This window comes from Phyllostomus discolor, chromosome X, assembly GCF_004126475.2.
Source record: "Phyllostomus discolor isolate MPI-MPIP mPhyDis1 chromosome X, mPhyDis1.pri.v3, whole genome shotgun sequence".
Lineage (NCBI taxonomy): Eukaryota > Metazoa > Chordata > Mammalia > Chiroptera > Phyllostomidae > Phyllostomus > Phyllostomus discolor.
Window position 1 is genome coordinate 9,468,658 of NC_050198.1, and position 26,442 is coordinate 9,495,099.

The 26,442-nt window shown below is 41.9% G+C and overlaps 1 protein-coding gene across 1 annotated transcript in view; it reads left to right on the forward strand.

Moving 5' to 3' along the window:
* The first annotated feature begins 16,194 nt into the window (after positions 1-16,194).
* Positions 16,195-26,442, forward strand: part of PHEX (phosphate regulating endopeptidase homolog X-linked) — a 168,325-nt gene continuing 158,077 nt past the window's right edge. Inside the window, exons 1-2 of the mRNA XM_028522759.2 lie at positions 16,195-17,123; positions 22,580-22,648. Of these exons, the coding sequence (XP_028378560.1) occupies positions 17,006-17,123; positions 22,580-22,648 (187 nt within the window). The 5' untranslated portion in view covers positions 16,195-17,005. The remainder of the gene's footprint in view (positions 17,124-22,579; positions 22,649-26,442) is intronic.

The window sequence follows — 26,442 nt, forward strand, 5'->3', positions numbered from 1 at the left end:
ATTTTTTCCAATTTCTCCACATGTCTTCAAGGTAACTGGCTATATTAAGTGATAATTAGATGGGGGCAGTAAAGAGGTTCTTTTCTTTAATTCTTTGAAATATTTTATTTAGAGAGAGAGGAAGAGAGGGAGAGAAACATCAGTGTGTGGTTGCCTCTCATGCGCCCCCTAGTGGGAGCCTGAAATGGCCCACAACCCAGGCATGCACCCCTACTGGGAATTAAACCAGCAACCCTTTGGTTCACAGGCTGGTATTCAATCCACTGAGCCACACCAGCCAGGGTAAGGTTAGATGTTCTTGATGTGTCCTGGAATGATTCATGTAAGTGGGGTTTTGGTGATTTTCCATTTGTGTGTTAAAATTGGTTAAGGTTGGATATTTATGTTACATAAGCTCTTGGAGAGCAGGGACTGCCCTATTGAGCTTTGCATCCTCAGAGTATACCAGGCACACAGTTAGTACCCAATAAAGAGAGAATGAACTATAAATGATCAAAGTCATACTGTGAAGTATACATCATGAAAAAGATAACATCTGGCAGTTTGGGTATGGAAAACCTAGTAATGTACAAAAGACTTAGGCCATTCAGCATACCAGTAAGAATAGTAAGTGATTTATGTTTTAACTCAACCCTGTGAAAGAAATTAACCACCAAAAAAGCTTCTTGGCCAGCTTCTCTTTCATGGAATGAATACATTTAACCAAGCTGAAACCCACAGGCCTTCAAAATTTAGAAGACTAATGTCAACATCTTCCCGAAAGAATAAGAATGCTCCAATAAATGCTACCAGGAAAAAAAAAACAATGCAGAAGTTGGAAAATGTTCTCATAACTGTAGGTTTTTGTTATGCACCAAAGAGCTCCTTTTAAAAAAATAACTCCTTTAAAACATCTCTGCATGTGAAGGGCTAATAAAAGCTGTCAGAAGTTAAAAGGGCACTTGGCAAAGCGTATTAGAGGCGATCTACAACTGTATCCTTTTTCTTATCTGCTACCCACACTACTTGACTCCAGGCCTTCATTTGCATTTCCTTTAGAAATAGCCACCTCCTTGTAGACTCATTAAAAACAAAACCCCCCAGCTCTTCCAGTGTCTTCCCACATGTTTGCTTCTCTAGGCTTCAGCTTTGTTAGATGTTGCCAAATTGCTTCCCAAAGTGGTGTACCAGTTTATACACTTATAATCAGGGCATGAGAGCTGAAGTTGCTCCATTGCCAATACTTGGCATTGTTAGACTTTAAAATGTTTGCCTGTCTGGGGGTGTGAAATGGTAATTTCTTGTGGTTTAAATTTTCATTCACCTGATTACCAATGAGGTTGGGCACATTATTCTAAGTTACTTGGCCAGCCACTGTTCCTCTTTGGAAAAATGCCTGTCTTCTGTCCATTGCCTGTTGAGCTTTTGTTTTCTAATTGATCTATTGTGTGTATATCTTCAGGATAGTAATCCCGTGTTGCTTGTTACAAGTATCTACTCCCAGACTGCCTGTTTGAAATCTTTTTCAGAAGCATTTTGTTTTAATTATATTTTATAACCATCAGGAGACTAGCTTTGGCTCTGCTTTGTCTTTTCATTTATTAATGGTATTTTTGGATGCACATGAGTTTTTAATTTAAATATAGTCAGATCTGTCAGTCTGTTTCCTGTATGGTTTGCATTTATTGTGTCCATTTTAGAAAGCTTTTCCTAGCCTAATTTTCCCTTAAATTAGTATTTTTTCAGTATTTTCCACTTTTACTTTTCATAATTAGGTCTTTTGCTTATCTGGCATTCCCTCCTACCCCTTTGTATTTGGTAGGATGTGAGGAAGCGTTTTGTTTTGTTTTTCATTTTTGTTTTTGGTTGTAAGGAAAGTTCTTTCCAATGTGATCACCACTTGTCCCAATACCCTTGATTAAATTGTCCATTCATTCCCCAATGATTGGAAACGCATTTGTTGTTCCACATTAAGTTATTCATTTATTCATGGGCTCGTTTCTGGGGCAACAGATTTTTTGCACTTGGAGAAGGTGATAGTGAATGGGGGGCTGTGTGCCAAAAATGTACTTTAAAAAAGATATACAGATGGCCACAGAGTGTCAGTGGATTCTACAGGGTCCAGCAGAAGTGATGCCTGCTTGAATGTGGTTGGTAGGGTAGTAATATGAGTGTAATAATTTATAGTTTTAATTTGAATATTTTACCTAAAAATGTCATGTGGTATGCTTGAGTGTGATATTGTTATGTTACATAATGACATGCTTATGATTTTGTAATAAAAGAGTTTGTAATAAAAAAGGGATGTTATTTGTGCCGGACCCCTGTATTTTCATCTTATAACATTACGAAAAGGAAAAAGATGATCACAATTTAGATGAAATTGTTTCTGGTGTCCCACTATGTAATTTATCTTTAAACATTAAATGTAAACATTTGAATTAGCAGTTATGTGAGATAAGTTATAAAAGACTAAAGAACTGCATTGTAACAAATTGCTGAAGATGCTATCAATCAACTATTTTATCCAAGGTGGTACACATTACTTGTTTTTTTAGTTTTTAATTGAGGTAACAATGGTTAATAACACTATGTAATTTCCAGTTATACAACACTGAAATTTGATATTTGTATACACTAGAGCGTGCTTACCACCAAAAATCTAGTTTCCATCCATCCCCATATGTCTCAGCCCCTTTATTCATTTTACCTTCCCGTCCCCACACCCCTTTCCCTCTCATAACCACCAATCTACTGTATGTATCTATGAGCTTGTTTTTGTCTTGCTGTTCATTTGTATCTTTTTGTTTTGTATTCTACATATGAGTGGAATCATTCAGTATTTGTCCTTTTCTGTCTGACTCATTTCACTTAGCATGATAACTGCAAGGTCCATCCATGTTGTCACAAATGGCAGTATATCATCTTTCCTTATGGCTGAGGAGGATCCCGTTGGAGATATGCACCTCATTCATTCATCTGTCAACGTCTTCCTCATCCATTCATCTGTCAACAGGCACTCAAATTGTTTCTTTATCTTGATTACTGTAAATAATGCTGCACTGAGCATAGGGGTACATATATCTTCTTGAATTTATGTTTTTGGATAAATACCCAGAAGAGGGATTGCTGGGTCAAAAGGCAGATCCATTTTTAGTTTTCTGAGGAAGTTCCATACTGCTTTCCATAGTGGCTGTACCAGTCTGCAATCCCACCAACAGTGCACGGGGGTCCCTTTTCCCCACAACCTCTCCAGCACTTGTTGTTTGTTGACTTATTGATGATGACCATTCTGACAGGTGTGAGGCGATAACTCATTGTGCTTTTGATTTGCATTTCCCTGATGATTAGTGACGGCCAACATCTTTACATGTGGCCTGTTGGCTGTCTCTACATCTTCCTTGGAAAAATGTCTATTCAGATCCTCTACCTGTTTTTAATTTTTTTTCTTTTTATTGATCCAGAGTGGGGGAAGGGAGGGAAATAGAGAGGGAGAGAAACATCGATGTGAGAGAGAAACATCGATCAGTTGCCTCCTTCATGCGCCCTGATTGGGGACTGACTCAGGCATGTGCCCTGACCAGGGATTGAACCGGCAACCTTTCAGTTTGTGGGATAACACCCAACCAACTGAGTCACTCTGGCCAGGGCCCATAATTTAATAAGGTTGTTTTTTGTTGTTGTTGAGCTTTACTAGTTCTATATTTTGAATACTAATCCCTTATCAGAAATATCATTCGCAAATATCTTCTCCTGGCAGATATTTGTGGTGCAAAACCTTTTTAGTTTGATGTAGTCCTGTTTGTTTATTTCATTCTGATATTCTTTGTGCCAGAGTAACTCAATCCCATGCACTTCATGAAGGCAACAAGGTGATCATTTACTTATTCAATAACGTTAAGAATGTTTTCTCTGCACTAGGCCCTGGCAAAGGGGCTGAATGAACCAAGATGTGAACTGAAGGCCCTCAAAAAGACACCCCAGTCTCTTTGCGGAAACTAACTCACTGACATAAAGTAGTGGGCTGGGTTCTCACGATCCTGCATGTGTGCCCCATGGACAATTGCAACAATGCCAGTAACAATCTAAAATGGTCAAAAAGGGACCAAAAAAAGAGGGAGTGAGTGTTTTGAAGTACTCAGACGGAAACTTTTGATGGTTAGGTGGAAGATACAGTGAAGGGGTAGCTGTATATTTTCCAGGTTTCTTCTTTTTCTTTTTTTATTCATCATTTCAGATAGAAATGTTTAAGGGAAACAGCAGGGAAGGGCTGCCAGGAACATAGCAATTTGGTTTACCAAGATCATTATATTTAGTACTTTAATGTCTAGCTTTTGAGGTGGGGGTGAGGGGTGTTGAATTTAAGAAAAAGTAAACAGTTGTTCTTAATTATACCATACCATGGGACTTGGTGTGCTAGCTTCAAACAAAAATAATCCAGCCTTTCACCATTACAGGAACATCAGTGATTAAACAGAATTGATCATCTGAGTGGATGTGATTCGGAGTTATTACAGTTAAATTGCTTAGTCTTTGAGATGAGCAGTCAACTCCCCGTGGAATGCATGGCTAATAATATCAGTGAGGCAGCCTATTGTGTAATGTAGTATTTATTACCTCCTTTTCGGTTTATATAATGTATTACATTTTTGAAATTCATATATGACCTGATGAACTTTATATAATACTAATACAATCCAGTACAATATTCCTGGAATTCTATATGTTGAAAAACACTGCCTCCTTAAACAAATGAACTTGAATAAGTTCCTTTAAGAATACCTTACTGAGGTCTTTTCCGTTTTGCTTTAGCTGTCAAGGCCCTCAATTGCAGTAGGTAGCTCATCTGCAACACCTGAAATCTATATTTCTCTGCTTAAAGAAAATTTCCGTAGCCCTGATGAGTGTGGCTCTGTGGGTTGAGCATCATTCCACAAACCTAAATGTCGCCAGTTCAATTCCTGGTCAAGGCACATGCCTGGGTTACGGATTCAGTACCCAGTTAGGACATGGACGAAAGGCAATGGATTGATGTTTCTGTCTCACATTGATGTTTCTCTCTCTTCCTCCCTCCCTTCTCTTCTCTAAAAATAAATACATAAAGTCTTACAAATTATTGTAATTTAAATCCATTTGAGTAAGTTTGATGCAAAAGGATTACCATTGTAAGCTGTGTGATGAGGACTCCCGTTTGGCCCTTGGCCCGGGGTCCTGGTCGCAGAGGGCTTCCCTCTGGCCCTCCTCTGGCTCTGTCCCTCAGCACAGGGTGAGCGGTCTGCGGCGCCGAGGGATGTGCCTGCTTCCCCTTGTGTTCCCGAGACTGGAAATTTCCTGCCCAAACTGCTCAGAGCCCATTTCCAGGGCCCATGGGGGTCTCTTTCTCAGTTTGTTATCCCATCAACCTGATGTGAGACTTTGCTCAAGCTCCAGGGGCTGCTAAACGGTAAAGGTGCTGCTAGTGGTGGGGGTGTGTGCAGAGAGAAGGGAGTGGGCTGGGGGTCCTGTGCTAGCATTTTCTGCATGGAACTTCACAGTCTGAGAATTCTGAATTGGAACCTGGTCTTCCAGATTAATGTGCGGTATATTTTCAAGTTAGGAGGATAGAATGTGTTTCATTTAACGTTTGTGGCCTGATTTACAGCTTTAAATGCTATGTGGATGGACCTTCGTTTGTACTCTGGTCTTAGGCTCCATTATGTAGGAGTAGGCCTGAGGAATTGTATTACATTTAAAAAAATATGGACAGTGAGTACTCATTAAGCTACGTTTGGAGGGAGGGATAATGGCAAATGTGATAGTGCCTCAAACAAGCTCTTTAAAAAAAGATCTTATTTTTAGAGAGGGGGAAGGAAGGGAGAAAGAAAGGGAGAGAAACATTAGTGTGTGGTTGCCTCTTGTGTGACCCCACTGGGGACCTGGCCTGCAACCCAGGCATATGCCCTGGCTGGGAATCGAACCTGTGATGCTTTGGTTCGCAGCCCACGCTCAATCCACTGAGCTATGCCGGCCAGAGTTTATTTTCCCTTTTAAAAAAGATTTTTATTTACTTATTTTTAGAGAGAAGGGAAGGAAAGGAGAGAGAAACATCAGTATGTGGTTGCCTCTCACGCACCCTCTACCGGGGACCTGGCCTGCAACCCAGGCATGTGCCCTGACTGGGAATCGAACCAGTGACCCCTTGCTTCGCAGGCCGGCACTTCACTGAGCCTCACAAGCCATGGCTCAAACAAGCTCTTTTTAGAGTCTAAAACTTTCAAATGCATTATAAAACTGAAAATGATCAGTCAAATGTGAAAATCTGACAGTAAAAAAGAAACACTGCCTATTCCTTAAGTAGATTTCAATGTATGAAAGAAGCTGGTCACCTGGCCACTTGCTTGGTGCTCAGAGCTGAGGCCGCCTGAGCTCCCTAGGCTATCTTCTCCATCAGTACGCTGGCCTGAGGATACACAGGTGGGTTAACAGTGTCTGCCGGACCCTTGCTTTCATCCTGAAACCAAGACTGCCGTATCATTCAGATCTTGCCATTTCATGGGCAGCTCAGACCACAGCATCCAGTTCTGATTTGCCTCTCTTATTTGAGGACGGCTGGGAAGAAGCCAGAAAAACTCCCTTAGTTCCCTCCCTTCATTTGCATAAGATGCCCTACTTCATGCCCATTCATCCTTTTTTTCCTTTTCTACTAAATATTGCCTTGGCAGAAAGTTCTAGAGAATACGTATATGTCTTCAGTTGATAAAAGCCAGGCTCAATGTATCCAGAGGGCGCTTGACATTAAGGAATCCAGTGGTGAGTTATTATGGCAGAGACGGTGCAAACAAGACTCCTCAGCTGTGACCTTGAAAGAAATTATTTCCTTCTTGTCCTTGATCATGTCTAGTAGCTTCAGAGAAAGGGCCTGTTATCAGCCCTCTACCTCTGTCCTTTTCTCCACATTCTGGCTGCAAACTCCTGCTCTAAACCTAGTCTTTTCAGGCTCATTTCTGTCATCTCACTGGGATTGCAGTCGCGTCCATCATAAGATATTAAGTGCCCCCTCTGTCACATAAAGATATCCAAATCCTGATCCCAGCCCTCAAGGGACTCAAAGACTGGAGGAAACAATGCGAGGTATATGTTGATAAATAAATATGTTTATTTATTTATTTATTTAGACAGAGGGGAAGGAAGAGAGAGGGGGAGACAAACATCAATGTGTGGTTGCCTCCTGCATGCCCCCCACTGGGGACCAGGCCCTCAACCCAGGCATGTGCCCTGACTGGGAATCAAACTGGCGACCCTTTGATTTGCAGGCCAGCACTTGATCCACTGAGCCACACCAGCCAGGGCTGTTTCTTATTTTTTAAATGGTTACCTGAGGATGTATCCATTGATTTGAGAGAGGGAGGGGGAGAGGGAGGGAGGGAGAGAGAGAGAGAGGCATTGATGTGAGAGAGAAATGGACCAGTTGTTTCCCATACATGCCCCGACTGGGGATTGAACCCACAAGCTAGGTATGTACCCTGTCTGGGGATTGAACCCAAAACCTTCTGGTGTATGGGATGAAGGTTTTGGTTGCTCCAACAAACTGAGCAACCTGGCCAAGTCTGCATTTTCTTAATGAGTAATGAAGTCAAGCCCCTTTATGTAGGTTTATTAGGCACTTGGATAACCTCTTTTTGAAGTGTCCCTTTTAGTCTTTGGTCCACTTTTTCTGTCTTACTGCTTTGGATATGTTCTGTATGTATTCTGGATATGAAAGACAGACACCATTGTAATATACCTTCCAGGCAGAGAGAAAACCACCAGCAGTGCCTTTGGCAGAGTTAATCTGTGCATCTTGTGTTGGGGAAGAGTGGGAGTTGGTGTGACTTTAAGATAATAGATGACTGAAACATCGGGGGCACCACTCTGTAAAGTAGTGCTTTTCTAACCACTTTGCTGTACATGTGAAACGAATACAGGATAGTCTTGAATGGAAACTGTAGTTGGAAAAGAAAAAAATCCACTTGGATACCAGAAGATGTAAGAGACAGGAAAAAATAATGGATGAGGAAGGGAGCTAGGCTGATGTTCTGCAGGTAAGCAAACGCATGGCTATGCTGATTCTTCAACTGCTAAAATAATTCTATGCCTCTTGGAAAATACCTACTGCTTTGAACCCTCAATGCTTCCCACTGCATTGGCCCACTCCCGTGTCTTCCCCTTTTCTAGCCTCCCCTTCCCTCCCCTCCAACCTCCTTTTCATCTCTTACCTTTCCCCTCCTTTCTTTTCCATTCCATTTTCTCCCTCCCTTCCTCCTTCCATCCTCCAACAAACCTGCACTGAATACTTCCCAGAGGCATAGACAGCTCCAAATAAGAATTAAAAAAAAAAAAACACAATAGAAGGCATCTATGAGTATGTTCGTGGGTGATAAAATATATGCAGTATTAAGAAGCATGGCAATAGTCACGCCTAACATTTCTTCAGGCACCATTGTAAACATTTCATCTTATAACTATAAGGTAGACACTGTTGTTATCTTTATTTGTCAGATGACAAAATTGAGCATGTGAGAGATTAAGCACATTGCTCAAGGTCACATAGAAGTTAGTGGCAGTGAGTGCCAGCAATCCAACCCAGGGAGTTCAGTTGTGGATCCCACGCAATTAACCACTGTCGCCACTGTGCTGTAGTGCCTGGCGTCACGGCAATGCACATTGGCCTGAGTGTCGCCAGCACTAGTTACAGAAAGAAGCTGGAGCTGTCAGGGTTCAGGAAGAAACCGCGGGAGATATTTCAAAGAGAGTGTGTTTACTGCAGTGAATTGGCTGCGGAAGGTATTGGAAGGGCAGAAGAGGCAAAGAGGGGATGGTGTTACCTAAGGTCAGTAGCGGTGGAAAGCTGCTACTACTCTCCAGGCTGGAGCCACAAAGGGAGGGGAACTGTTGATCCTGTGTCCTCAGCACACTTCCCCTGCAGCGGCTGCTGCTGAGCAGGACCCCAGGAGTCACAGTCACGTTGCTGCTCCTGGAGCCTGCGGTCACTGGCAGCCGGATGTATGCCTCTGCTGCTGTCATCTCTGGCTCTACTCTTGTAGGAGCCCACACTTGCCTGCCAGGGCTACAGATAAAAGCAGGAGCAGTGAAGGAAAACCAAAGCAGGCTAATACCTCCCACTGACAGAATCGAGCAGGAGCTCAGCTGGCAAGGTTTGCCCGTGTGACGTTCCACAAGCTGGAAGGTCAGAGTTAGGGTTCAGAGCAAAAACATACCCTACATGCTCAGTACTGTACAAGGAGATGTGCATACAGAGGACAAAAATGTATTTCATTGAATCTAAGGTATAGCTGATTATAAGATGTACCACAATACTATGTACTATTAAGAGAGAAACATCCTGTCAAATTATGCTACGTTGCCAGCTGGTAATTTGTAGAGCTAGTTAAAGCTTCATAAAAGTTGCTCTTAAAATTGATGTCCCTCAACCTATCTGTAATGGAACAAATTTCTACAGAGATTATCAGAATAGAACCTAAGTGGCCACTGAAACTAGTCCTACTAGTCCCCTGGTCAGTACCATGCCATACCGGATGTTAAATGTTTAGAATGTCATCCCTAATTTCATGATATAACTTTACTGTTTAGTTTTGTTAGTTCTTCAGTTCACATTGCTACATCACCAAAAGATTCAATGGTTTCTTGAAGCCACTGGTTCTCAAAATGTGGTCCCTGGACCAACAGCATTGGCATCATGTGCGTGCTTGTTAGAAATGCAAACGTCAAACCATCCTAGACCTGCTGAATCAGACCCCACAGGAATGGAGCCCAGAAATTTGTGTCTTAATCAGCCCCCAGAGGATTCTGATAACTGACCACTCAAATTTGAGAATCACTCCTCTCTCTATGTCTCTTGCTTTCATAACTGTCTGAGTAAGCCATCCTTGAACAAATAGCTATAATAAATCGAAGGCATAAACTTCTATATCTTTGTAGCCTCACTGAGGGGTCTGGGTGGGTCTGATCAGTTTGAGGATGTAGCATGTAAGCACTAGTTGGGTGAATAGTTAAAACATTTTAAAAAGTGTTATGCAGTGGAATGCTTTGGAAAAGGGCTTACAGGTTTTGGAGCTGTATTAATCATGTTTTTTATTTTCTACATTTTGTGATTTTTTGACATCTTGGGGGCCTGTGGATCCAGGGAGGGGCTGCCCCCCCAGAGGTAGCTAACCCCTAGAGATAGTAAATGACTTGAAATGACTTTGAAATGCAAACCAAGCAATCCCAAGTCCATACTGTCACCCACCTCCTTTCATCAGGCTCCTGGAGGCCAGGTCACTAACCTCCTGCCTAAATTACCCCAGGGCCAGGTACTGGACAACTAGAGACCACTTTTATAGACCAGAGCCTGTTGAAATTACTCAGACTATTCAACCCTGAACCTACTCAGCTGCTTACCCTGCCTTACCCATTTCTTCCCCTGAAAACCTCAGTACAGGCTTCTTTCTTGCTCATGCTTTCCCCCTCACTCCTGCCATCTGATGGGCTCTGGTGCTTCTGCACATGGCCCTGCATGGCATGCCCCTTCCTCTTGAAAACTGCGAGTAATAAACTCTTCTTTCAAAGGCTGTCTCTCTGTCTGTCCTCTTACCATACCTGATGAAAACAAAGTCCAGGGACATTTTGAAACAGGAGTCAGATTGATTTGAGTTCCAACTGGGCTCTGTCATTTACCCATCATGTGACCTTGGGACTATTTCTTATCTTCTGCCAGCCTCAGGGTCCTTAGCTTTGCAATGTGGTAGAAGATTCCTATGTCATAGGACTGCTTGCTATAAGGACTGATGATAATACACAAAGTTGAGTGCACCCTGAAGAGACAGTAGCTGTGTGGCCAAGGACATGAGACTATCAAGGAATAATATCCCCCTTTAGGCTTGGAAATGAACAAGTACAATACACAGATCAATATAATAGCCTCTCGAATGTATATGTTCTTTGTAATGTTCAAATCAAGAGATATTTTGTATATTGCTATTTTTGTTCCAGAACTGAAAATCTTTTCCCCCATATTAAATGATGGCTGCTGTTCCTGTTCAGGAAATGAAACTTGATAATTAGTCTTTTCAACAAGAAAATTAGAGGAAGCATAGTTTATCGCTTTTCCTTGGCTCAAGTGTCATTTTGACATGCTATCCCTACCTTCACTAATTACCTGAGGCAGATAAGCAAATTTATCAGCTAACGTGGCAGAAAGAAAAGAGGTTGGAATTGGAAACCCCTCAGGCCTTAAGACAAATATCTGCTATGTGACCTTAGGCAAATCATTTAACAGCTCCAAATTTTAGTTTCCTCATCTGTAAAGGGAGATAGAACACTTTGCTAAGAAAGATATTTAAAAAGATCAGATATAATATGAGTAATGAGTCTCATTAGTGAAAGGCCTGGGACTTCAAGCCTCCCTAGTCCATAGGACCTGCCAACAAATCAGACTCCCGCCATACCCCCAGCTCTGAGTTTTCAGCATTTAGCTTTCTTCTCCCTCTCCTCTCTTCTCTCTCTCCTTCCTCCTTCCAGGGGATGGATGAATACATTTTTCAGGATTTGAATCATTTCCTTCTTTCTCACTGAAATTGTGGCCCACATGGGATTTTACTGCCTTAAACAGAAGACCCCGCACATCCAAATAATGACCAGATGCACTCTTGTCTAGCATAAAGACTCGGCTTCAGTTGTCATCTCAGCCACTGAAGTTGCACTGAGGTTGCAGGATTTAGTCATCTCCGAATAAATAATCTTACCTGTGAGTCCTGCAGGGACAGATACAAATGGTCAGGCAACTCCCATCTCACGGTGGGTCTTGACCTAGAAGCAAACTGCCCATTCTTGCAGGTTCTCCTCCTGGAAGTCTTCCCAGCAAATCTACTGCTCAGGGTTTTCTATCTCTCTGGATACTTACTGGCTTTTAGTGTTCTGTAATTAGGTTGCTAAGGGTTTTGCATATTCTCATGACTGAGCCCAGTTTACTAGTCCAGAATCTCTGGCACGGCTTCCTTGTTTTCCCTCACAGGACCTTGCACGGGGTGAGGAAACAGAAATATTAAGAAACCTCTATTGATTCATTGATTGATTCCAGTTAAGGCTCAAGATAGTCCTGGCAGTTCTCCATTGAAACAGTTGGGTGGGTGCAGGTGAGATCATTAACAGATTTATATGCATAGTGACTTCAGTTAACTAATTTTCATAGCTCTTGAGAAATTATAAAATTTTGGACAGCTCTCCCTATGTATTCCAGGATAATGACTTTTTACCCCCAAAACACACTAAATAATATGTTGTGGTTTCAGGCAAAAACACATCGACCAATTTCCCTGACACAATGGCTTGTTTTTGGAGCACCCTGAATGGAATGCCACTGAGAAGCAGGTCAAGTGTGAATGAATACTTTTGTTTTGATTATGTGCACCATGCAGGTGGGGTGAACAGTTAGCATTATCTACTACTCTTTAGTCCAGTGGTCAGTAAACCTTTTCTTAAAAAAATTGTTGAGACTATTATACATGTCCCCCATTTTCCCCACCTTTGCCCCCCTCCACCCAGTTCCTGCCACCCGCCCTGCCTTCCTCACTTTGTTGTCTGTGTCCATGGGCTATGCATATATCATACATGTTCTTTGGCTACTCTCTTCCAGTCCCCTCACCCCCCTCTCCTCTGATATCTGTTAGTCTGTTCCATGTTTCCATGACTCTGGTTTTATTTTACTTGTCAGTTCATTCTGTTCATTAGATTCCACGTGTAAGTGACATCATATGGTATTTCTCTTCCTCTGACTGGCTTATTTTGCTTAGTGTAGTAACCTCCAGGTCCAACCATGCTGTTGCAAAGGGTAAGAGTTTCTTCTTTTTTTACAGTCACTTGGCATTCCATTGTGTAAGTGTACCACAGCTTTTTTATCCACTCATCTGCTGATGGGCACTTGGGCTGTTTCCAGATCTTGGCCACTGTAATAACGGTGCAGTGAACATAGGGGTGCATATACTGTTTCTCATTCCTGTTTCAGGATTCTTAGGGCATAATCCCAGCAGTGGAATTACTGGGTCAAAAGGCAGTTCCATCTTTAGTTTTTTGATGAAATCCCATACTGCTTTCCACAGTGGCTGCACCAGTCTGCATTCCCACCAACAGTGCTCTAGGGTTTCCTTTTCCCCACATCCTCACCAGCACTTGTTGTTTGTTGATTTATTGATGATAGCTATTCTGACAGGAGTGAGGTGATACATCTTTGTGGTTTTAATTGGCATCTCTCCGATGATTCATGACATCGAGCATCTTCTCATATGTGTATTAGCCATTTGTATGCCCTCTTTGGAGAAGTGTGCATTCAGGTCCTTTGCCCATTTCCTAATTGGGTGGTTTGCCTTCCTGGTGTTGAGTTGTATAAGTTCCTTATATATTTTGGAAATTAACCCTTTATCAGGTGTATCACTGGCAAATATATTCTCCCATTCAATGGGTTCCTTTTTCATTTTGTTGATGGTTTCTTTTATGGTGCAGAGCGGTAAACCTTTTTGTAAAGGGCCAGAGAGTAAATATTCTAAGCTTCACAGACCATATTATATGTGTTGCAAAACAACTCAACTCTGACCTTGTAGCACGAAAGCAGTGATAAATAATATGTAAACAAATGGGCATAACTTTGTTCCAATATAACATTATTTATAAAAACAGGCAGTGGGCTGAGTTTGGCCCATGTGCCATAGTATTCAGACTCTTGCATCTTTTATGAGCACACATTATTTCTGTGTTCTGGACTTCTCTATTTTTCCCTAGGAGGATTTTTTTTCTGTGCTACAACTTTATTTATTTTTAAAAAGATTTTATGTATTTATTTTTAGAAAGAGGGGAAGGGAAGGTGAAAGAGAGGGAGAGAAATATCCCTGTGTGGTTGCCTCTTGCATGCCCCCTACTGGAGACCTGGTGCCAACCCAGGCATATGCCCTGACTGGGAATCAAACTGGCAGCCCTTTGGTTTGCAGGCCTGCACTCAGTCTACTGAGCCACACCAGCCAGGGCTCACAACTTTACTTTTAAAAGCAGCTTGAATGCCAGATAATTATCATCTCCCCAAAGGTTGGAAATTAATGTGGACAATGGCACAGGATGAAGAATGCACCTTACAATGAATGAGTCACCCATACCCTTTCTTGTACCATTCCCCACCCCTTCTCAAGTCTTCCTGTATTCCTGTGGTGAGTAAAATAAGTCTTCATTATATTATATTACATCAATACAAATTATTTTCAGTATTTTGAAAGCTGTGAATAATTTTTATAGAGTTGTTTTCATCGTCCAATTAGTATACTTTTCTATCTGCATTTGTGTATCTTGGTTTGGGATGGAATGCATTATACTTTTTCTGTTATAATTACGGAAACTATTTTCTTTTGGTTTATGGGTTTTCACTTAGTAGTTGAATGTTTGGGAATGAATGCATGTTGCCTCTGGCTGGTGTGGCTCAGTGGATTGAGTGCTGGCCTGTGAACCGAGGGGTCACCGGTTTGGTTCCTAGTCAGAGCACATGCCTGGGTTGCAGGCCACGTCCCCAGTAGGGGCGCACAATATGCAACCACACATGCTGTTTCCTTATCTTTCTCCTTCCCTTCCTCTGTCTTTAAAAATAAATAAAATCTTTTAAAAAAGAATTCATGTTGGTAAGGGATGGATAGGCGTACATCAGGGTAAGCCCCAGGTACCCTTACCTGTGGGGAAATTGCCAGTCTAAGGAGGGTAGAGGCTATGCCAGCTGGCAGCTCATGGCCACCACTGCAGGTCAGTCTGCACCCACAATGTGTGAGGAGGTTTGGAGCGTATGTGTGACAGTGATCCTCCTCACCAGTTTTCCATTTTCTGGGTCCTCGGGCCTCAGTGTTTTCATTTGTAAACCAGAGATAAAAATACCCTTGTTATCAAGTATATGGGTTTGCCCTGAGGTTAACAGGGGATGTGAAAGCGCTATGCCCCTGTGACCTATCATTATCATTTGAGCATTTAGAAGGAATTAGGAGGCTGAAACCCCCCCAGCCACTAGCATCTGAGCTTCCTGAAGCTGCTTTTTAAGAACAAATAGCTAGGACTAACTTGGATGAATTTCATTGCTCTTATTTCTCCCTTTGCTGTTATGGGCGAGGAATTGTAGATGCTGGAGCTGCAGCACTGAACTTGATGGACATGATCCTTGACCTCATGGAACTCACAGTCTAAGAAGCATTGTGGAGTCAAATCCAAAAACTCTTGGAAGAACAACCTAGGAGACTAAGGCCTGCTAGGATATGTTATAGAATCACAAAAGATATATAAATCAACAGCCCAAGAGCACATAATATCTATACATGCTATGATATAGTTTGGACAAGGGTTATGCTCTTCTGACTTTGAGGCAACATGCACTGAGCAGACAGTGAGAAGGTAGGATGTTATAAAATAAGTTTAAAATCTTGGGAGAATCCTATGCTAAGGGTCTAAAGCCTGTCTGGGATCAGCCAGATAAAACCATGAACACGGGGCCACATTATTCCAGGCTCATCAGTCTCTCCTGAGCTCTGATGTGCCCTCCAGGCCCACAGGCACAGATTTTGTATGAGAAAAATGCTCCACTGGTTTTTAGATGTAGCTGAATTCTCCACTGCTCAGTCCCACTTTCTTATGACCTCCAGTAAGACAAGAACAGGTAAGTAATAATTGTGTTGTGAATTAATGATATCTATATACAGGGATGGGAAAAGTAGCTTCATAATAATAACAGACAATATAATAATTTTATATATAAAATATAAACAGAAAATATAAAAATAATAACAGACAATATAATAATTAATAATACAAGAATAAATTCTGTTTCTTATATACTCACAACTATAAACCTACTTGTACCCATCTCTGTAATCAGCTTGGAATATTGGTCACCCTTTCCCAGGAAGAAAGCAGATTTTTGTAACTTAAAACTTTAGCTTAATAAAAGACATCAAAGATCCAGCCATTAATCAGTCTTTCCAATGAAACCAACTGCCTTTGAATTTATCCTGGGGAATCTGCCGAAACGGGTACTTTATGTAAACACAACAATGTAGTAACCGATGGCTGCCTCCGTGGGACTAAGAGGACAAAATACACGGGGGACACTTTTCATCAATCCATGCAGGGCACAGAAATCTTTTACCATATTTTTCTTGGTTGCTAATATGCTTAATTTGAACACTTACCTGTCTTTTGTACAATTCTTAGCACTGTAGACAGGTCGTGCTTTTTTCCTTCCTCCTTAAAATAAAAAGTTCCAGTCCAAACCGTCAGCCTCTGTAGGTTGTCTTAATTGCTACTTTGCACTGCACTGGACTATGACTCTGATTTTTGGCACATGCTGTCATACACAAAGTTCCTAAAATAAAATGCTCCAGGATATCCCAGGAACTCTTAGAAGGCTTTAAAAAGGAACTTGCTCACTGAAAGAATATCTTTGATGAAGACAATTCAGGAGAGCAGACTGATTATTGCAAGAAGAATTACATGATTCCTTGTGATCTCGAAGTGGGTCTGGAGAATCCTTGCCACCTAACTTATCATGGTCAGGGGGCATTTGATGAGAATCCAGTTTTGATAAAGACAATTGTTTTTTCCTCCCCAAGTGACTATACATTTAAATAGCTAAAACATCTGTTCAGCAACACAGTAAAACATGTACACCCGGAACGCCTGAGAGAAGAGCCTGCCAAACAATCGTTTGAGAGGGACTTTGCTGGGGGGAGCACACCAAGATAAAGCAACCAGTGTTTGTTTTGTCTGGTCAGGGGGAAAGCCAAGGCAACCAATATTTTGGGTTTCTTTTCCTTCATTTGTGAAGAACTATTTGAGAAGGGGTGGCGAGGGGATATTTCCTGATGGGACTTTTTAAAGCTGCCCATTAGTAGAAGAGCAAGAGTACTTTGGATGTCAACACCTAACAGATTCTTGAGACCAGCCAACGAACCACAAACGGTGACTCTTTTCTGGCGTGGCCTCCACATCCTCCCCGATGGAAGCAGAAACGGGGAGCAGCATGGAGACTGGGAAAGTGGCCAACAGAGGCGCTCGAATCGCCCTGGTGGTGTTCATCGGTAGCACCCTGGTGCTGGGCACCGTCCTCTTTCTAGGTAAGTGGCACTCTGGAAGCCAGGGAGCTGGGCAAGTGCAGTGAAATCTCTTTGTGCTTCCTTCTGTCAGACCTTGTCAGGATGCAGGTGGAGGGCTGTTTGCTTGTGTTGGAGGGGGTGCATCCTTAGTTTCTATTAAATATGCAAATGGAGGAAGCCTTTTCTTTAGAAGGCTAAATAAATAAATACATGCAAGGACACCGTGCATAGTGTAGAATGCGAAGTGGGTATAAACTGGCTTCAAGTGGCGGGAGGATTCGGTTGCACCGGGCAAACATTGTTTTTATGCATTACATTTAGCAAAATGAGCATTTATGAATTCATAGTCAGATACTTTCATTTATTTTGTGAGGAAAGACTTGCACTGTGATCAGAACCGTGCTGGAATTTCTCTCCATTTGATTTTTGTCAATTCTGCCTGGATGAATCATGAAATTTAACTCACAAAATACAAATTCATTTTTTAAATGCACCTTTAATGATATTCTTCAATTCCTTTCTAATCCAGTGACTCTGGTGGGATAAAATTTTAACTTGACCTTTCCATTAGATTTAGAAATTGATATGAAGGAAAACAAGTTTTCTTCCAAGATTTGAAAAGGATAGTGATTCAATTATTTTAATAACTCTTGGTGAGAATAAGATACCCAGGGAGAATATGTGATGATGAAAACATATTCCATGAAAAAAAAATGAGATACCTTGGAAAGACTGTAGGCATTTTGAATCCTTGACAATCAGCTTTTGTATGTTTCTCATATGGCCTGTACAATTTCATTAGTTTGAAAGTTGTGTGGGACCAAACACTATACTTAGGAGATTCTAGGTGCAGTTTGAAATGGAGCATGCCTGGAAACATTCCTTGGCATATACAGGATGCAGGAGACCATGTTTATCTTGGCAGGGGAAAACCAGTAATTAAAGTTTAAAAGGGTTAGGGTTGTGTGGTTGAAAACTCTGCTAAAACGAGCAAACCATCTTTCCATGTTTTCTGTGGCTGAAAATGTAAGGGAATTAGATGGGTTGATAGCTTTCTGGTACCGTTAAACCTCCTACTCCTGCGACCAAATTCGTGGCTCTTGTAAACTGTTATGAGATTTCTTGGCACCTGGGTTTTAGGCAAGTGTCCTATCCAAAAATTCAAACCTGGAGGAAAAATGATAAGGGCATGCCAAGGCACTGTATACCATGTGGGACGTGACCACAAAGTTACACAATTTGTATTTTGAAAACACTCCCAACCTAAAAATCCAAATGATGATTGTTTATGTTACCATATGTACTCTTTTTTAATGATGTTACTGCTGCTTGAACTTTTTTGGAATTCCATTGCTATGATTACATTCCGAGGCTGTAGCATATTAGTAGGAATATTCTTGATGGCAGCAAATCTTTGTTCTTTGAGAGAATATGATTCTTTGGGATTACCTCTGAAGTTTTTAGAGCACAGGAAAATTCACCAAGCCAGTCAATGCTGTTATGGGTAAGGAGGTCTGCATGTAATAGAAAGAAAGTGACTTTCCAGTGTGCCCAGTAACCTGGCTCTCACTGTGAATCTTTAAGAGGAGCTCTAATGAATTAAGGTGTGACCATTTTATGCCTTTGCTACTCAAAGTGTGGTCCGTGGACCAGCAGCATCAGCATCACTTGCAAGCCTGCTCGTCACCACCTCAGCCCCACTGATGCAGAATCTGCATTTTCACCAAATTAAAGTTTGAGAAGCATTGCTTCAGGTGACCACATCCATTTGGATGCATACCTTCAGAGACACTTGCTTTGCTTTAAAATATATTTATACTCTCAAATTAAAAATAAATGATAATTTTTTGAAACATCTCTGCACTATTTCAGACTCCTTCTGTTCCCCCACCCTTTTCATTACCTAGTTCTGCAGGCTCTGCCCCCCACCTCCACCCTGTACCCAACGAAGTCCTTGTCTGAAAATCCCCTGGGACCTGTCAGGCAATGCTCTTTGTGACAATATTCTAGTTAAGGTCCTCTTCTCTTCAAGGTGCTTCCAGGTTGACTTTGTGGTATATACTTCTGCCTGTTCAAGTTCAGTCACATGTCTGCAATTTGTAGCATTTCTCTTTACCTCTTTGTGTTTTAGGCTCTAGGGTAATAATCTCTTTTCTGAACCTTAGTCCTTCTACAGTAAGAGGGATTGCCACAGGCCTCGGGGTGGTCTCAGAGAACTTAGAGCACTAGGAGTTAAGATGTCAAGTATAACAATATGCCTATAACCAGATTATCTTGAAGTCTCCTTTTTCCTCCTCCCTCTTCCCTCACCCTTTCTCCCCAGGATCTGTTTCTCAAATGCAATGATTGGCAAAGTTTTCTTTGTAAAGGGCTAGATAGCAAATATTTTTGGCTCCCCGGGCCATACTGTCTCTGTTGCAGCTACTCGACTCTGTTGTAGCACAAAAACAGCCACTGACAATATGTATACAAAGGGCACGGCTGTGTTCTGGTACAATTTGATTTCTGGACAATGAAATTTGAAGTTCAGATCATTTTTACGTGTCTCAAAATATTATTCTATTTTAACTGATTTTGTGACAATCATTCAAAATGTTAAGGACCATTTTTAGCTTGTGGGCCATACAGAAACAGGCAGTGGACTAGCTGGGCCTACAGGCCATGCTTGCTGACCCTGCTTATGTCAATCACTCCCATGCTGTCCATCTGTGGATGACTCCACTGCGCTCTGAGGTCATTTCTGCTGGTTATAGAGGAACCTAAAATGAGAAACCAAACTGCTCTTTACGTTTTCTAAAAGCTCCTAATCAGTAAAAACTAACATTTTCATTTCCTGCATGAAGAAGATTTTCTTTGTTGTCTCTACTTCATTCACGTACACCTTCACATTATCTGGGCTTGTTGACCCTTATTTATTTGCAGGGTCTTAAGATAATTCCCACCCCCCGCCCCCGCCCTGCCATGGATATAATGCTCTTCCTTAGGGGTTAGGTCTGTTTCCATCTTAATTATTTAATTTAAATCTTTTTTTTAAAAAATTTATTTTTAGAGACCGGGGAAAGGAGGGAGAAAACATCCATGTGTGACATTGATCAGTTGCCTCTCGTACTCTCCCATCTGGGGACCTGGCCCACAACCCAGGCAGGTACCCTGACCGGGAATCAAACCAGCAACCTTTTGGTCCTTAGGCTGGTACTGAATCCACTGAGCCATACCATCCAGGCTAAACCTTTCTTTAACTCATCATCAGATAAAGATATCTGAGTTTAGTTCTGCTTCCTTAGAGGTTTTGGGTCAAGAAGTATTTTCCACTAAAGGACTAAATCTTTAAATTTTTTATTGAGATATAATTGACAAATAATATTAGTTTCAGGGGTACAACATGATGATCCATTATTTGTATATATTGCAAAAACAACTACAATAAGTCTGCTATGATCCATCACCGTACATAGTTATATAGTTTTTTTCTTGTGATGAGGACTTTTAAGATTTACTCTCTTATCAACTTTCACATATGCAATGCAGTATTATTAACAAGAGTCACCATGCTGTACATTACATTCTCATAACAGATTTACTTTATAACTGGAAGTTTATACCTTGAAAGTAGTAAGTCTTCAAAGTAAATACTTCATTATCTTTTTAATAAAATTAAACAAGGCTGGTATCAAGAAACTTTTGTCCAGAATCATAACATTATTCTTTCAAATAAAGTTTATTTCTGCATTATAAAAAATAACACATGCTCATTAAAGAACATTTGGTAAACATATGGAAATAGACTGAAGGGAAAACTTTCTCCATGGCTCCACCAGCCAGGCACACTGAAATACCCAGTACTAATCTTTACACACTGCACAGATATGTTTTACCTAACTTTTTTTCTTTGCCTTTTAGAGAAACCAAAACACACCTTTATGCGATGATACTATTTCTTAAAATAGGCCTGAGATTTTCCATAGGCAGTTTTTTGAATCTATAGCGTAACACAAGTAAAAAGGCTCTTCGGGGGATGGCAGCAGAGGTAAGAATAAAGAAAAGCCGGTTCCTCTTAGAATGTGGGTTAATAAATAATACAAATTGCCACCCTGGCAAGTGATGTACAGGCGTTCCATCTGCAGCAGAAATGTAGGTACTGCCGCGCTTTCTGATCCTGCTTCTCAGTTGAGGATGCCAGGAAAGACCTTGGCTCCCCCTTCTCCCCGCCCCCACCATCCATCTCCCCATGGCCACAGCTTCGAATGATTCCTTATTTCTGCCCACAGAGTACAGTGATGATGGTTTCTCCACAATTTCCTTGACTACCAAAAATATTTTTGAAATCTAAACTCACATTTGCTAATGCCCAGGTGCTACCTGGAGGTTACAAATGGGGCACCGTTCTGTATTCCTGCAGAAATCCATTTAGATAATGTTGCACCAGATGGGGGAAATTAAGCTATTGGTGAAAAGCTGCTTCCATCTTGCTGGGTTTTGTTCTGTTTTGTTGTCTTGGTGGAAGTAGTTGGAAGCTTGGTCCATGCAGTTGCATCTGTCTGGTTGCTAGGCTGGGTCTGGAGGGAGGATGGTGTGTGGGGTACGGGGCAAGCAGATAATGACTGTCTTGCTAGATGATTGAGTTAAATACAATATACAGGGTCTGGCAGAAATAATGCCCTTTTTATTACAAAATCATAAGCATGTAATTCCATAACATAACAATATCACACTCAAGCACACCATATGACATTTTAGGTGACATGTTCAAATTAAAACTATAAATCATCACATCCATATTATTCCCCTACCAATCACACTCAAGCAGGCCTTACTTCTGTCAGACCCTGTATATTACCTACTGCCCCTTCTAGGCCTTATCGATGTGGATGGTTTAGAGAAGATCCAGAACTTTAAACGCCACATGTCAGCTTTATCTTTTCCTTCAGGATTTGCTCCACACGAGTTTCAATTTTCCCATCACTAACACAAGAATGTAGTTGCAAACAAAAAGAGTAAAATTATGAGGCTTAAATCACATATAATAGGAAATGGAAGAGACTAGAGATTTTCTAGCCCACTGGTTCTCAAATGTGAGCCTGGAGGGCTTGTTAAAATGCAGATGGATGGACCCCATCCCAGCATTTCTGATTCAGGTTTGCAGGGCTCAGTGATTTGCATTTCTAACAAGCTCCCAGGTGATGCTGTTGCCACTGCCCAGGGAAGCACTGGTCCAATTGTCCCCACTCATCTTATGTTCTAGAGAACTGAGTTTCAGAGCAACCAAGAGCCTCACCAAGGTTACACAGCTAGAGACCAGAGTCTGGTTCTGTGATATTGAGCCCACTGGGTTTTTGAATTCTGTGTCAGTACCGAGAAGCATGAACTGATGTCCAATGTCTTGCATATGTGCCTGACGGTGCGTTACCTGATGGTGGGTTACCTGATGGTGGTCTGCTTCAAGCCAGTCATTTCTTTATTTTGGTCTGTTTTTTCAGTGAGTCAAGGTTTCTTAAGTCTCCAAGCTAAACAGGAGTACTGCCTGAAGCCAGAATGCATCGAAGCTGGTAAGTCAGTTTTCCATCCTGTGTCAAGTTATAATTATGGTACCTTGGGGAGTGGAAGAGAAAACAGGTGGTATTTTTAGTATTCTGTTTGCTTGAGGTTTACCAAGTACGAAATGCAATTTTGATGAAATTTTAAGTTTACTTTCAAGTCTTGGTGTGAAGTCGTGGAGCGCAGGTTTCCTGTTTTCTTTTTCCTTGCAAAAAAACAGCCGTGCGGTATTCCAAGTCATTGCAGGCAGACCTCAGAGATATTGCGGTTTCAGTTCCAGACCACCGCAATAAAGCGAGTATTGCAAGAAGTGAGTAGGAATCTTTTTGCTGGTGGGGAGGGTCTTGCATTCAGTTGGTAAAAAAAACCCAAAACGCAACATCTGTGAAGAGCAATAAAACAAAGTGCAATAAAAACACTTCAAATCTCTGTAATGTTATTAACCAATGTCACCCCAATAAATTTAATAAAAAGAAAGAAACCTCCCTCTGAAGACGCTAGCGTATTCCTGTACAAGGAAATCAGGAAGGGACTTAGAAGGCTGAATGGCCTCCCTTAAGGCCTAAAGACAGAGACCATTGACCTTCCAATGGCCTCAACTGCATATAGATTCCTATTTATCTTAAGCAGTCTTTCTGAATCTTCTGGTTAGTAGGTCTGAACTGTTTGCAGCTAAGCGGGGACCCTCTGTACATTCATGATTCCACTGTAACCTCAATCCCTTTGGGTCCTTCTAAACCATGTTACAAGTCAAATTTTTCTTGAGGTGATCTGGCCGTATAGCAGTGGGTTCACTCAAGTGAAGCTGGGTGCTTAAAGTTGTCTCAGTTTTGTCACAGCTATTAGATTTCCTCCATAAGCCAGTGTTAGGGCCTAGATTTACAGGACCCAGGTTCCAGCCCCTATCCCCATTCTTCAGGTGGACAGGGACACTACTGTGTCTTCCAAAGAGAAAGCCGTAGGGTAAGTTAAGCACATGACCCTTTAACTTTCCTGTTGGCCTTAAAGAGATTAATGGATTAATTCATCAAATATTTATTGCACTCCAGGCACTGAGTTAGGTTTTGGGAATGCAGGCATACCTCACTTTATTGAGCTTCAACTTATTGTGCCTCACAGATGTTGCATTTTATTTATTTATTTATTTTTAGAGAGGGAAGGGAGGGAGAAAGAGAGAGAGAGAAACATCAATGTGCGGTTGTTGGGGGCTGTGGCCTGCAACCCAGGCATGTGCCCTGACTGGGAATCGAACCTGTGATGCTTTGGTTTGCAGCCTGAGCTCAATCCACTGAGCTATGCCAGCCAGGGCATGAATTTTTTTTTTTTTTACAAATTGAAAGTAAGACCCTCCACCAGCAAAAATATTATGACTCACTTTATTGCGCCACTCACTGTACTGTGGCGGTCCAGAACCCACCCTGCAGGATCTCTGGGGTCTGCCTGTACGGCAGCGAAGCAGAATGATCAGGTAAGGGAAGCAAGACAATGAACAAATACACAATGCAATCAGTACACAAGGAAACTATCAGCTGGTGATACATGTTATGCAGAAAATCAAAATATTAAAATAGAATGGTATGATAGCAAGTGACAGGATGGCCAGACTGCCTCTCTCTTCGGAGAGCTACACTCTTTGAGAGTCTTTCTGCAGGGAGAAGAGACTATAGGGAGTAAAAATGGATGAAGTTGCTGCGTCAGGAGGTTATTTTGGTGAGCCAGGTGAGAGGTGGTGCTGTCTTGAATTCAAGAGATGGAAAGGGAGATTAGAGTGCTTAGGAGATGGGGGGTTTGCTGAAAGATTGTATGCGGGCTGTGAGAAGATGTAGAGCACGGTGATGCTTAGATTTTTGGTGGTGGTTGATTGGTGGCATTTATTGAGATGGGAGAGACCTAGGTGGAAGAGCTTTTAAACTCAGACCTTATGCAAAGGTAATGGGGTAGATAATTATGTTAGTGTTTTTTTATTCCATTCTTATCAATATATTAATATATATATTTTTAACCAGGCAATGTGTTAAGTGACTTACATGTGCCATCTTATAAAATCTACATAAGAACCCCATGAAGTCAGTGCTATCACCAGGCTCACTTACAAATGAGAAAATATAGGCTTGTAGAAGCTAACTCGCCCAGGGTCACATCCTGAGTTAGCAAGCACCGCTGGACTTCACACTCATGTCTGGCTCTTCTGCATTTGTCCTTAGTGCCACACAACACCATGCCAGATACCTCTCTTTGATCCTTGCCCTGTGTTGCTCTTTTTATCATAATACTAGATCTACTGGAGTCAAGTGACTAGGCAACCTTTTCAGCTTCTTGATCTTGTCCCTAAAGGGCAAGAAAGATACAATTTCCAGGCCCTTTTTTGTTCCCAGCTTGAGCTGACCTAGGCTTTTCTCCGGAGGAGAGAGAATGACCTCGAATAGGGTGGGGCATCAGGTTGGACTATCAGAGGCTGGGTTTTAGACTTTATGTTACCTTGTGCTTTTGCTGTGGTAAGGTTCTTGTAGATGTGTGAAAATGAAATTTTTGAACGCACACATTTTCAATTTGAGTTTAGTCAACGTTTCGTACAGAGGGCCACTTATTTCATGAATTTTGTCTTTTTATAATGAATCATAATGAGGCAAGCGTAAAACTTACATAATATTTCACATATTGCCAGGTAGTGTGTTTTGCCTTGCTATCTTGTTTTTAATTTTCACATTGGAGAATGGCTTTCTAATATTGAAAAAAAATATGCTGTTTCTGTGGTGAAAGACTCACCAAAGATATAGTCCTCTAGTGTAATGCGAGCCCCACTACGCACAGAGCTCTGCAAAATAGCTGCAGACTGCACATTGCACAATTTGCGGTGAAAAGAAAGTCCAGAACAATGCTGTGTGCGTGCACGATCACCTTGTGTGCATACAAGCTTTGTGCGTGCCTGAGCGCATGCGTATGTGGGCTCCTAGTGCACGCCAGTGTACTTGCGCGCTCACCTTGTGTGTGTGTGCGTGCCTGCGTGCACACCTTGTGCGTGCGTGCGTGCATGCCTGCGTGCGCACCTTGTGCGTGGGTTCCTTGTGCATGCGTGCGTGTGTGCGTGGGGGCCTTGTACGTGCCAGTATGCCTGCGTACATGCTCTGCGCATGCGTGGGTGTCTTGTGGGTGCGTGCCTGGGTGGCACCACGTGCTGACTGTGATCCTGCGGGCACCGTGCCTGAATGTGTTGTGTATGCTGGAGTGTGTGCATGCGTGGTCCCACATGTGTGTATCTGTGCCTTGTGTGTGTGTGCGTTCATGCATGGGTGCTTTGTGCATGCCAGCATGCTGGCACATGCGCTGTGTGCGTGCATGCATGCGTGGTTGCCACGTGCGTGTGTGGGCACTGTGTGCTAGAAAGTGATTGGCTGATGGACGCTCTCTAAGATGTCTCCTATGTGTGTCTCTTTTCGTCCCCTTTTCCACTTCCTCCTATTTTAACCCCTCTTTTAAAATAAGAAGTGGAGCCCTGGCTGGGGAAGCTCAGTGGATTGAATGTGGGCTGTGAACGAAAGGATTGCTGGTTTGATTCCTGGTCAGGGCACATACCTGGGTTTCGGACCAGGTGCCCAGTAGGGGGAGCTCCAGAGGCAACCACACATTGATGTTTCTTCTCTTCTTCCTTTCCCTGTCTCTAAAAATAAATAAATAAAATCATTAAAAAAGGAAGTGGAGAAAGAAGAGAAGAAGAATGAAAGGAACAGGTATGTTAATGCTGGATAAGGGCAAACAGTCTGGCTTGGGTTTTTAGCAGGATTTGGCCACTTACAAGCCATGTGAT